Here is a 13,384-nt window from a genome sequence, read left to right as displayed (position 1 = left end):
AAGAAGCCGCCATCTTGGAAGTTCAGATAACAAACACTCAGAATCAGTATTATTCATATTACTTTGGTAACACGAAGTGTGTTATCCTGGTTAAACTCAAAAGTCCCATGCAAAAGTGTAAAACCAAACTGAAAAATGTGTTATGCCGATTCACAGTGTACGGGCGCACTGTTTGATCGACCAAAAGAAAAAAAGCAAAAAAAAGGTAAACAGAAAAATCACTTTTTTCGATATGAATTTTCAGCCAATATTGGGATGGAATCTCCAAGAATATGATAGAATTTGCCATCAGCAACACAATTCACGTGTTTTTTTCAGGTATTTATCGTTTGAATTGCGGGAAATTTGAATATCAAAAACCCAAACAATGATTTGTTATGGGCTACCATTTGACAGATAGTGCTTTTGTTGTGGGCTCTCATTTGACAACCGTGCTAATGTCGACTGTTGCCAGTTTGCTTTGGTCGGAATAGGGTTGCCATCCCCCCGCAGGAAACACACGAAGGAAACGATCAATTTTCACGTAACTCTCGTGTAGCAAGGTGGAGAAGAGTTGCGGACGACGCTGATTGGAGTCCCGTAGGCAAATTTCACTTTTTCCCGCGGACGAAAAACGTGCGATGGTGCGGTTCTTATCTCAGATGACTTCCTGGCACAGATGGTGGCTTAAGTCATAGTTGTTATAACTGGGAAGATTGCTTTCGATTTTCAACTTTTCGTAGAAATCGTAGGTTGATCACAGCTCTAATTTTGGACTATTAAAAAAAACAGAATAATTTGCATATTTTTCAAAAAATTAAGAATAATTTGCTTAATTCTCATGAAACTGTTTTTGCTTTGCTTGAACCCATCTGAAAAGAAAATTTTGAAAAAAAATAAAAATTTAGCGATTTATCAATTCAGATTTAAAATAAAAAAAAAAAAGCAAAAATACAGTCCAGACTCAATAATCAGAAACGTTGATTATCCAAAGTTTTTATCATCCGAGGGTTTCTTTAAAACTCTGAATAAGCAAATCAAGGTCCAAAAGTTTTTATTTCGATTTTTTTTCTATTTATTATTGGTTATTTTTGTTAAAAACAAACATTTTTGACAATAATTACAATTAAATTCCTTTTTGTAATTTTTGTAATTTTTGTAATTTTTGTAATTTTTGTAATTTTTGTAATTTTTGTAATTTTTGTAATTTTTGTAATTTTTGTAATTTTTGTAATTTTTGTAATTTTTGTAATTTTTGTAATTTTTGTAATTTTTGTAATTTTTGTAATTTTTGTAATTTTTTAATTTTTGTAACTTTTGTAATTTTTGTAATTTTTGTTATTTTTGTATTTTTTGTCTTTTTTGTAATTTTTGTAATTTTTGTGATTTTTGTATTTTTTGTAATTTTTGTAATTTTTGTAATATTTGTAATTTTTGTAATTTTTGTAATTTTTGTAATTTTTGTAATTTTTGTAATTTTTGTAATTTTTGTAATTTTTGTAATTTTTGTAATTTTTGTAATTTTTGTAATTTTTGTAATTTTTGTAATTTTTGTAATTTTTGTAATTTTTGTATTTTTTTATTTTTGTAATTTTTGTAATTTTGTAATTTTTGTAATTTTTGTAATTTTGTAATTTTGTAATTTTGTAATTTTGTAATTTTTGTAATTTTGTAATTTTGTAATTTTGTAATTTTGTTATTTTGTAATTTTGTAATTTTGTAATTTTGTAATTTTTGTAATTTTTGTATTTTTGTAATTTTGTAATTTTGTAATTTTTGTAATTTTGTAATTTTTGTAATTTTGTAATTTTGTATTTTTGTAATTTTTGTAATTTTGTAATTTTTATAATTTTGTAATTTTTGTAATTTTGTAATTTTTGTAATTTTGTAATTTTGTAATTTTGTAATTTTTGTAATTTTTGTAATTTTTGTAATTTTTGTAATTTTTGTAATTTTTGTAATTTTTGTAATTTTTGTAATTTTTGTAATTTTTGTAATTTTTGTAATTTTTGTAATTTTGTCAATTTTGTCAATTTTGTCAATTTCGTCAATTTTGTCAATTTTGTCAATTTTGTCAATTTTGTAAATTTGGTCAATTTTGTCAATTTTGTCAATTTTGTCAACTTGGTCAATTTGGTCAATTTGGTCAATTTGGTCAATTCGATGCCAACATTTCAAAAAGCATCATGTACAAACCATGCGTTTTGAGAAAAACGCATTTGAATGTTGAGCATCCATTTTCAATTACCATTTATATATAAAAGCAAAATAAGATGTTCTAATGATAACAAACGATGAAAAACGTTGCCTTTGTTGATACTTGATCATTCATATTCAATAAAACATTATTTCCGTAATTTTATTTGAGAAAAACAAACATAACTTCTTTTGAAATCACCGACGTCGATATCACCCTGCTGTCACTGAGGGGGGCGCTTTGTTATGATTCGTTTTTCTTCGCCGAATGTACATGGCGCTTTTTTCATGTTGCTTTTTTTTCGTCACGAGGTTTATGTAGCCTTTTGTTTGACAGGTTGACAGGGCTATATAAACAGGGACTGCTGATGGCAGAGATTTTGTTTATGTTACTTTATTTAAAATCATGATTAAACTGACTTTACTGAAGTAACTTTTGCTCATTTTTGGTGGAGAGGTAGCTTATTAGAAGTACTTTCAGAATATACAATAACCCAGAAAGTGTCAAAATGTACATGATGTCTTTTGAAATGTTACCGTCGAATTTTGTCAATTTTGTCAATTTTGACAATTTTGTCAATTTGGTCAATTTGGTCAATTTGGTCAATTTTGTCAATTTTGTCAATTTTGACAATTTTGACAATTTTGACAATTTTGACAATTTTGACAATTTTGACAATTTTGACAATTTTGACAATTTTGACAATTTTGACAATTTTGACAATTTTGACAATTTTGTCAATTTTGTCAATTTTGTCAATTTTGTCAATTTTGTCAATTTTGTCAATTTTGTCAATTTTGTCAATTTTGTCAATTTTGTCAATTTTGTCAATTTTGTCAATTTTGTCAATTTTGTCAATTTTGTCAATTTTGTCAATTTTGTCAATTTTGTCAATTTTGTCAATTTTGTCAATTTTGTCAATTTTGTCAATTTTGTCAATTTTGCAATTTTGTCAATTTTGCAATTTTGTCAATTTTGTCAATTTTGTCAATTTTGTCAATTTTATCAATTTTGTCAATTTTGTCAATTTTGTCAATTTTGTCAATTTTGTCAATTTTGTCAATTTTGTCAATTTTGTCAAATTTGTCAATTTTGTCAATTTTGTCAATTTTGTCAATTTTGTCAATTTTGTCAATTTTGTCAATTTTGTCAATTTTGTCAATTTTGTCAATTTTGTCAATTTTGTCAATTTTGTCAATTTTGTCAATTTTGTCAATTTTGTCAATTTTGTCAATTTTGTCAATTTTGTCAATTTTGTCAATTTTGACAATTTTGTCAATTTGGTCAATTTGGTCAATTTGGTCAATTTTGTCAATTTTGACAATTTTGACAATTTTGACAATTTTGACAATTTTGTCAATTTTGTCAATTTTGTCAATTTTGTCAATTTTGTCAATTTTGTCAATTTTGTCAATTTTGTCAATTTTGTCAATTTTGTCAATTTTGTCAATTTTGTCAATTTTGTCAATTTTGTCAATTTTGTCAATTTTGTCAATTTTGTCAATTTTGTCAATTTTGTCAATTTTGTCAATTTTGTCAATTTTGTCAATTTTGTCAATTTTGTCAATTTTGTCAATTTTGTCAATTTTGTCAATTTTGTCGATTTTGTCAATATTTTCAATTTTGTCGATTTTGACAAATTTTTATTTTTTTTTTAATTTTTTGTAATTTTTGACAATTTTTTTTTACAAATTTTGACATTTTATTTAAATTTTTGTCCATTTTGTCAATTTTGGTCAATATTTGTCAATATTTGTCATTTTGGTCACTTTGGTAGGTAATTTTGGTCAGTTTGGTCATTCTTCCATTTTTTTTCTCCAAATAATTAGAATTATTCTTTTATTTTTGCGTTGAAATTTAAGAAGCATTTTTGTATTTGTATTTTCCTGTTGACCACAAAAATTTGTAATGAATTTACAACATTTTTTAACAGGTCTCATCAAGTCTGCAAAAGACTATCAAAAACTAGCCACACTGCCATCATCAAAAACCAAAAACTTCCGAATCACCCCCCTGCGTTTGCGTTGTTTACAAACAAATCCTCATCCCTGTCGGTCCTGTCGATTTTCGTTCCGTGTTGAAATTCCCAGAAAAAGCTCGCAGATTGCTTCGATTCCGAGTGGAAAAAAATGCAGTAGATTCCTGTCAGAACGTTCCACAACTAGCGAACCATGGCGGGCGCGCTCGAGTTCTGCCTGGCGGACATTGGCCTGCTGCTACCGGAGGACACCGACCCCAAGTCGAAGGGGGTGTTCCGCCACGAGAAGCGCTTTTACCGGCTGATTTTCGAGCGCGGCTTCGTCATGCACCAGGTTCCGGCACTGCTAAGGGGTGAGAATTTTTAGTTTGTTGGTGGAAGTTGGTTGAGTTTTGATTTATTTTTCTAGATGTGAAACGCCTTCCGGAATACTCGCTGCGCTGGCGCACGGATGCCTCCGACGAGGCGTCGGTGTTTCTGTCGCTTTTCATGCGGTTCCTGCGGCCGGAAGAGTTGGGTGATTTTGGCTGTCGGATGCAGCGGCAGCGAATGGTTGCGCTGTTCTTTCGGGAGTTGGAGCGGCGCGATTTTGTGCGGATGGGCGAGTTGCAGCTGCGCGAGCCAACCGGGGACGGGGAACCGCTTCCGGTGAACGATTTTTACGAGCGGTTGCGGGTTGGGCACGAGGGGGAGGTTTTGGACGGGTTGATTCCGGAGGATGTGGCGCACGGGAGTTTGCGGCCGACGTTGAGGCCGTACCAGGTGCGGGCGATCCGGTGGATGTTGGACCGGGAAACGGTGCCGAAGGTGCTGCCGGCGCAGTATGCGCGGTTGGGGTGTTTGAATGTGGAGGGGGAGGAGTTTTACATGAACTTGGATAGCTTTGAGGTGCTTGCGGAGGTTCCGGGGGAGATTCCGATTCCGCCGGGTGGGATTTTGGCGGACGAGATGGGCATGGGGAAGACGGTTGAGATGTTGGGCTTGATGCTGTTGAATCGGAACAGGAAGCGAAAGTTTGAGGAGGAAGTGGGGCCGGGAGTTGCGGTTGCTGTAAAGGAGCTCAAATGTATCTGCATCCGCAGTAACGTGAAGGATACGATCACTTGTCAAAAGTGTGGCCAGAGGCAGCACAAGAAGTGTGTCTTGAAGAACTGCGAGGTGGAACCGAGTCGGTACATTTGCCCGGAATGTTGGCGTTCGGAGGCGTTGGTGGAATCTTCCACGACAATCATCGTGTCCCCGGTGTCGATCAAGATGCAGTGGGCGTCGGAGATCCGGAAGCACATCGCAGACTCGTCGTTCAAGATCTTCATCTACGAGGGTGTGGCCGAAAGTGGCTGGATCAGTCCGGCGGACCTCGCAAAGTACGACGTGGTGCTGACGGATTACAACGTGCTTCAGACCGAGATTTACTACACGGCGGTCAATTCGAGAACGTCGCGCCACGGCAAGCGCTTCCTCAGTCCGGTATCGCCGTTGCCGTTGGTCCGTTGGTGGCGCGTTTGCCTGGACGAGGCTCAAATGGTCGAAGGAATTCACAATCAGACAACCAAAATGGTCAAAACGCTACCGGCGGTTCACCGCTGGACCGTCACGGGAACGCCCATCGAGAAGAGCATGGACAATCTGTACGGGTTGGTGCACTTCCTGGACTACTCGCCGTACAACGACTATCAACTGTGGCGACAGCTCAACTACCAGTACCAGCAGGGAAATCCGCAGCCGCTGCTCGCCGTCATGTCCCGAATCATGTGGCGAACCTGCAAGGCAGCCGTCCTCGATCAGCTGGGCATTCCGCCGCAAACGGAGGTTCTTCACAAAATCACCATGTCCGACTTGCAGAACTTTTTCTACCGCACGGAGCACGCCAAGTGCGCGACGGCATTCCGCGAAAAGGCCGCCTATTTGGGCCGAAACCTCAGCATGGCCCGGATGACGATTCAGACGTTAAACTTGCTGATGGAACCGCTTCGCAAGCTGCGCCAAGATTGCGTCATCCCGTCCATCCTGCACAAATCAGACCAGCTAACAACCAAGAAGCTCCTCACGTCCAACGAACTCCGCGAGCACCTCGTCCTAAACAACGAAATGGAGTGCAAATCCGCCCTCCGCACGATCGTCTCCAGCATCAACGGAATGGCCGCCGTGCACGTCATCCGACGCGAGTACGAACAGGCCGCCAAGCTGTACAAATCGGCACTGCGCTGGGCGGATGACTACCAAGGCACCATCAGCGTCGATTCGCTGCTGCAAATTCACGCCCTCTACAATCTGATCGAAGTGCTGGAGATGAACGGGTTTGTGGGCGAGGAAGAGGCGTTCCGGAAGCAGTTGCGCGACTACGAGGAACGCTGCGCCAAGCTCGAGTGGAAGTACATCGAGACGTACTCGAACATTGTGAAGAACGTGGAGCGCGAGTTGGCGCCGGCAGCGGGGAAGGTCTTCGAGATATCGGCCAAGCTCGACCACAAAGTCGACGGGAATTGGTGGCGGGATGTGATCTTTTCGTTGGATCGAAACTCCGCTCGGACGGCCGCCTTCCTGCTCAAGCTGAACATCGAGGTGAAAAATCACAGCGGCATGGCGGAGGACATTGTCGGGTTACGGAGTATGGACTACCAGCTGACGACTTGGTTGGATGAGGTGAAAGAGCAGCGGAACGAGCTGGTCGATGCTTTCGATAGTATTGCGTACTTCAGGGAAAACCTCAAGCCGAAACACCTTTGGCCGGCGGAAGTTCGCGGGCGTATCGAGGCGCTCATCCGAACTGCGTTCCTCTGCCATTTGGACCCAGAACTGCCCGATTTGCCGTACGACGAGAGGCAGGAGCGACCGACCTGCGTGCTATGTAAGGTCAAACGAACCCTGAACTTGTACGAATGCATGATTTTCCAAAAGCACTTTATCGAAGAGACAAACACGACCGAGGGCTCGTGGCAGATGACCGTGCAGGAAGTGATCGTGAGGCGTAAGTTTAAACCTAGTCGTCCAAATTGATCAACCTATAATGTCGTTCAACTTTTCAGAAATTCACGCTTGCTGCCGCAAGGAACGCATGGAAAAGGCCACCATTGAGGAGGGCAACCTATTTCTAGCCTACCTGGAAGCCCTCAAGGACGAGTTCAAACATTACTCCAAATATTGGGTCGAAATCAACTACGCGGCGGCGGCCTTCGACGAGCTGAACATGTGCCGATCGCGCCTCCAGGTCATCACCATGGAAGACCTGGATCAGGCCGGCGGCAAAAAGTCCATCCAGCAAATCCTCGACTACGAGGTGCACGAAACGTTCGAAGACCTTCAGGTCCAGAAGGTCACCGCTGAGCGAGAATTCGTACGCCTCAAAGGAACGCTCAAATATCTGCAGCACTTGGGAAGCGTCGCCGAGATCGATGTCTGTCCCATCTGCCAGTGCCAACCGGAGGAAAGGTACGCCGTCCTGCAGTGTGGCCACCATTTCTGTATCGTTTGCGCCCCGCAACTCGTTCGAATCGCTCGAAGTCAGGGCAACAACGTGACCTGCGGCGTCTGCCGCCACAAGCAACAAATAGCCGAGTAAGTTCTTCAACTCAACACACTAAAAATGAAATCCCCTCTCAAACCAACCTCCCTTCCAGACTCTACTTCGTAACGTGCGGCCAAATCCTCCCCGCCAAACAAGACATCAACGTGCGCGGCAACTACTCCAACAAGATCCTCAAAATCGTCGAAACCGTCCTGCAGCTCAAACTCGACGAACCCGACGTCAAAATCATCATCTTCTCCCACTGGGACCCGATCCTCTTCTACCTGGCCCAAGCCCTCGACACCAACTCCGTCACCTACCGCCTCAAATCAGCCAAATTCTACAAACACATCGAAGAGTTCAAAGATTACACCAACGGCATCACCTGCCTCCTGCTCCCCCTCAAAGCCGGCTCCAAGGGGCTCAACCTGACGGAGGCGACGCACGTCTTCCTCGTCGAACCCATCCTGAACCCGGGCGAGGAGTTGCAGGCCGTTGGGCGGGTACATCGGATCGGCCAGACCAAGCCAACCTTCGTGCATCGGTTTATCGTGCAGAACACGATCGAGGAGACGATCCACCGAACCGTTCAGGCCGATCGGACCGGGCGGTGGAGCTCGAAGGACGTGACGGTGGAGCATCTGGAGCAGCTGTTTCAGCTGGAGGAGCCCGAGCAGATTGAACTGTTTGCGGAGTGAGAATGGTGTCGTTCATTCCGTTTTTGTTGTTCGAATATTTTACATGAACAATTTGTGTTTTATCCAAAAATAAGTATTTTATTCTCAATACTTTAAAAATAAATGACTGCAAGTAAGTAAGTCTACTTGTATTATTTTTGATATTTTATTTTTTTCCTCAAAATAATTTATTGTGAGTCCTTTCCGTCATCTAAGAGACGTTCGGTTACTCCTTCTATACTTCAGATACAGAGCCAGTAAGGAACGGAAAGCTTCATATAAAAAAATGCTTAAGAAACGTTCGAGGAAAGGCTCACAACATGATTTTTCTTAAGCAGTAGACAGCTGAAAAGACACAGAAACAAAAAGTGGCGTTCGACGTTTGGCGAAAAAAATCTAAAACTTTGAGTTTTTGGATGTTAATTTAAAAATTGAGAAATAAAAACTGAAATTTACAAATTTCATTTTTTAATCTCAAAAATAATAGTAAACAAAAAAAGTTGAAAATAACATAATTCAAAACTTGAAATTCAAATATTCAAAAATCAAAAGAATAAAATTAAAAAAACAAAACTTTAAAATTCGAAAACATTACAATTAAAATAATTAAAAAATCTAAGATTTAGAAACATTGAAAACATAAATCAAAAATGTTAAAATAAAAAAAAAGTGAAATCTCGGATTATAAAAAATCAAATATTTCATAATGCAACAGTTAAAAAATCTAAGAAGTTATAATTTCAAGAATAAAAATAAGAAAATCAATCAAACATTTTCAAAATTCTAAAATTAATAATTCAAAAATTTAGGAATTGGTTTCTAGCCATACATTTTACTCGAATAATAACTGATTTTCTGGCATAATTTAAGTATGTATCTAACAATTGAAAAAAAAAACAAAATATAACAGTTTTAGAATTTCTAAACTAAAATATGGAATAATTTAAGAATTTTAATAATATAAGATTATAAGAATTATTTTATTTATTTATTTGCGTTAAAGGACCACTTAGCTCAAGAGTCATTCGGGTCCGATTATAAGAATTAAAAAAAATATATTTAAGAATTAACAAATTTAAAAAAAAATTTGGATTTTAAGAATTAAAAAGATTAAGAATTCAGGAATTTTATTAATTAAAGAATTTAAAAAATAAGGGTTTAAGATTTTAGGGAATGAAGAATAAAAGAATTTAACAATTTGAGAATCTAAGATCTTTAGAATTGAGGGAATTTAAAACTTTTAGAATTTCAGGAGTTTTAGAATTTCAGAATTTTATAATTTTAAAATTTCCGAATTTTAAGAATTTTAGAAATTAAGAATAAAAAAATTTCAAGAATTTAAGAATTTAAAAATTTAAGAATTTGAGAATTTAAGAATTTAAAAATTTAAGAATTTAAGAATTTAAGATTTTAAGAATTTAAGAATTTAAGAATTTAGGAATTTAAGAATTTAAGAATTTAAGAATTTAAGAATTTAAGAATTTAAGAATTTAAGAATTTAAGAATTTAAGAATTTAAGAATTTAAGAATTTAAGAATTTAAGAATTTAAGAATTTAAGAATTTAAGAATTTAAGAATTTAAGAATTTAAGAATTTAAGAATTTAAGAATTTAAGAATTTAAGAATTTAAGAATTTAAGAATTTAAGAATTTAAGAATTTAAGAATTTAAGAATTTAAGAATTTAAGAATTTAAGAATTTAAGAATTTAAGAATTTAAGAATTTAAGAATTTAAGAATTTAAGAATTTAAGAATTTAAGAATTTAAGAATTTAAGAATTTAAGAATTTAAGAATTTAAGAATTTAAGAATTTAAGAATTTAAGAATTTAAGAATTTAAGAATTTAAGAATTTAAGAATTTAAGAATTTAAGAATTTAAGAATTTAAGAATTTAAGAATTTAAGAATTTAAGAATTTAAGAATTTAAGAATTTAAGAATTTAAGAATTTAAGAATTTAAGAATTTAAGAATTTAAGAATTTAAGAATTTAAGAATTTAAGAATTTAGGAATTCAAGAATTTAAGAATTTAAGAAATTAAGAATTTAAGATTTTTTTAAAGATTTTAAGAATTTTATAATTTTAAAATTTAAGAATCTTAAGAACCTCAAGCATTTAAAAAAAATATGGATTTCTGAATCTAGGAATTTAAGAATAAGATTTTTTGATTCAGATATTTGAGAATAAAGGAATAGGGTCCTAAAACTCTTTGTAAATTTTTATGTACAACGGTAAAAAACTTGATTAAAAACCGTTTCTGATCACTTTATTTTATTTTAATGAAAAAAAATTGACAAGACAATGTTCCCTTTGGAACGAGCTGTCAAGTAGGACCATTTTTTTCAAGATGGGCAGCAATTTTTTTTAAATTGATTTAAAAATCCATTAAAATCCTTTGTGGTCGTACAAAGGGTCATTGTACTCAGAAAAAAAACTTTATCGTTGTAAGCAATAATATCAGCAATCTAAGCTTCATATTTTATCCAAATTCTCAAATTTGAAATCAGTGGCTTTATAAATTTAAAAAAAAACAGATATGGAGTTTTTTTTGAAAAGGTCCATAAATCAAATTTTCAGTTTTTGCTTTTTGGGTGTTTTTTAAAACCCCAGACTCAAAGCGGTTTCAAAAACACCCAAAAAGCAAAAATTTGGTTTATTGAACCTTTTCAAAAAAAACTTCAGAGATTTTTTTATAATTTTAAAGTCCAAAGAGACTTAAATTTTTTAACTTTACAATTTTCGGTTTTCTAGCTTTTAATTTTTTTCTGTTCTTTAATTTTCAAATCCTTTTATTTATTTGAATTTTTGAAATTTCCATTGCTGGGAGCAAACACAAAGACATTTTTTTTTTAATCCATTAATTTAAGAAATAAGGATTGAAAAATTCTTGAAAATGCGGTAGGGTGTTCCCTTGGTCGTTCGCTGTGAGTTGTGGATTGCCTGCTTCTCTAATGAAGGTTCGACTGAGGGGGCATGCTTATTAATTTCTCGTCGCTCCATACCCTCAGTGACGTGATGGGAGCAAGGGCGTCTATGCAAAGTGTCCCTACACCCGCTACAAATTTCCGGCGCTTGGGGAGGGAAGAGGGAAACCATTTTATTCTATGCGCCGGTATTTGTAGCATTAAAATTCGTGCAAAAAAACTTATGCACGTGGGTGTACAGATTACGGAGTAAAAGATGATCGAATTGTTCACCTAGCGCTCACATGTGTTCCAGGACCAAGTTGCCTGCGGGTATGGGGATCATACATACATACATACATACAAGGATTGAAAAATTCTTGAAAATTGAAGTTTTAGACTCATAGAATAACATAATCGTAGAACTAAGAATTTGAGCAATTCAAATTCTTTTTTTTGGCATAGTTCTGTTTTTTAAATTTATCAATGTAGAGCGGATTTTATATTTTGAATGAAACTGCATTAGAATTAGCAAATCCAAAGTATTTGTATTTGTATTTTATTTTTCAACAATATACCGAAGGTAAAACCTTTTTTGTATACATTGACTTAAATGATAAGGACCTTATGTTTCATTAAAACTAAAAACTAAATTAAAAACTAAAACGAAATAAGCTAAAGATATAAAAATGTCGATAATACGACAAATTACTAATTAAGTAGAATTCAGTAATAAATTTAAGACTGATTATCAGCTGTGTATGTAGTTATAAAAGAGTGTGTAATACAAGGCATTGCTTAATCAAAAACCAAAAAACCAAAACAAAACTCAAATTGAATTTTTTAAAAGTCGCTAATCGGAACAGCTAAAACTCGCCTTTCCCCCTACACTTTGTTTTTAATCGGAAAATATCTGCAGACTTCAAGAGTTCTGCACAGTTGTCTTGTGCAGAACGAAAGATTACATTTTTGGCCACCCTGCAATCATTCATGTCCTATCCCCCGTCAAAACAAATCCTGACGTTTAAAATTCAGAGTCCAAAAGCTTCGTGCTGCGCTTCCCAACAAAATCTCCGAATGGACACGGACGTAATCCAGAAGCTGGCCCTCGCCGTCGACCCACCGGACGAGGACTTCGATCCGGACCTGCAGCCGGAGACGGGCGAGCAGTACCTGCAGAAGGTAATGTACGAGCGCAAAAAGTGTCCCTCCGTGGTCGTGGTCAGACCGAGCTCGAAACGGCGCCTGCAAGCCTCCGGCAGTGGGATCGTTCCGGCCAGCTCGGTCCGCAACCGTGCGCACCGAATGCTGATTCCGACCAAGGAGTGGGAAGCGATGCAGATTCAAAAGTTTGCCGAACTGAGAGACACCATCACCGGCTACCGGAACAGCGCCCAGTACCAGGAAAATTTGCAGCGGACGCAGATCTTTCTGTGCTTTGAAAATCGGAAGCAGCTGCACGAGTACTGTGCCAACAACCAGCCCTTTGTGCGGATTCTGCTGAGCATCCCTCAGCGGAACCTGGAGATTCTGCTCGAGTATTTGTTTGAGTGGCTTCAGGGCGACGGCGAATCGCAGCAGGAAGAATCGGGTGGGACCGCGGTGGCAGCCAGCAGCGAATGGATCACCCAGTGGATCTATGCCATTCTGGCCTGTATCATCACGCCGCTCGAGCCGTACGTGCACAGCGTCCTGCGGGATATCGCCAAGACGTGCATCGCGGCCCGGAACGAGCTGACCGCCGAGGACGAGCTGAAGGTATTGCCGTTGAATTTGCTTATTTGTATTATCTCGAAAAACTTTCATCAGCTCGATCTGAGTGATAATAGTGCGCTGTGAGGGGAGAGTGTGGCCATTGTTCTTTACTATTTTTTGTATACTTATTTTAGGAATTAGCAACGTAATGAATTACTCAAACTTTTAAACACGCCAGTTTTTAGTGCTTTCCGAAAGTCCCTGTATTTGACGACCTGCAGAATTATTGTCTAATCGCATTTCTTTTAATTCTCTTTTTCTACTTTGCAGGCTTTTCTAGTTGAACAAGTTTGTTACTTTTTCGAACGTTGATTTTCCCTTATAAATTTCTTGAAAGTGTACTTAAAGTTCAATTTATCAAATAAATGGTTGAGTTCACATAGTTAAATAACT

At 36.7% G+C, this 13,384-nt stretch overlaps 2 protein-coding genes across 4 annotated transcripts; both read left to right on the top strand.

Moving 5' to 3' along the window:
* The first annotated feature begins 4,215 nt into the window (after nucleotides 1-4,215).
* On the top strand, nucleotides 4,216-8,477 carry LOC6030983 (E3 ubiquitin-protein ligase SHPRH). The gene is made up of 4 exons (XM_001841784.2): nucleotides 4,216-4,507; nucleotides 4,564-7,122; nucleotides 7,181-7,709; nucleotides 7,772-8,477. The coding sequence occupies exons 1-4, from the start codon at nucleotides 4,348-4,350 to the stop codon at nucleotides 8,355-8,357; spliced, it is 3,834 nt and encodes a 1,277-aa protein (XP_001841836.2). The 5' UTR covers nucleotides 4,216-4,347; the 3' UTR covers nucleotides 8,358-8,477.
* Nucleotides 8,478-12,242: 3,765 nt separating this feature from the next.
* On the top strand, nucleotides 12,243-13,348 carry LOC6030984 (protein Gemin2). Of its 3 annotated transcripts, none has more exons than XM_038263599.1 (2): nucleotides 12,243-12,994; nucleotides 13,262-13,348. In XM_038263599.1, exons 1-2 carry the CDS (start codon nucleotides 12,314-12,316, stop codon nucleotides 13,301-13,303), a joined length of 723 nt encoding a protein of 240 aa, XP_038119527.1. In that variant the 5' UTR covers nucleotides 12,243-12,313; the 3' UTR covers nucleotides 13,304-13,348. The 3 variants fall into 3 exon arrangements, with proteins under 3 accessions (XP_038119527.1, XP_038119529.1, XP_001841837.2); XM_038263601.1 differs by lacking the exon at nucleotides 13,262-13,348 and adding an exon at nucleotides 13,126-13,161; XM_001841785.2 differs by lacking the exon at nucleotides 13,262-13,348 and having other exon boundaries at nucleotides 12,243-13,119.
* The last annotated feature ends 36 nt before the right edge of the window (nucleotides 13,349-13,384 follow it).

Source organism: Culex quinquefasciatus, chromosome 3, assembly GCF_015732765.1.
Source record: "Culex quinquefasciatus strain JHB chromosome 3, VPISU_Cqui_1.0_pri_paternal, whole genome shotgun sequence".
Taxonomy (NCBI): Eukaryota; Metazoa; Arthropoda; class Insecta; order Diptera; family Culicidae; genus Culex; species Culex quinquefasciatus.
This window is presented reverse-complemented; position numbering and strand designations above follow the sequence as displayed.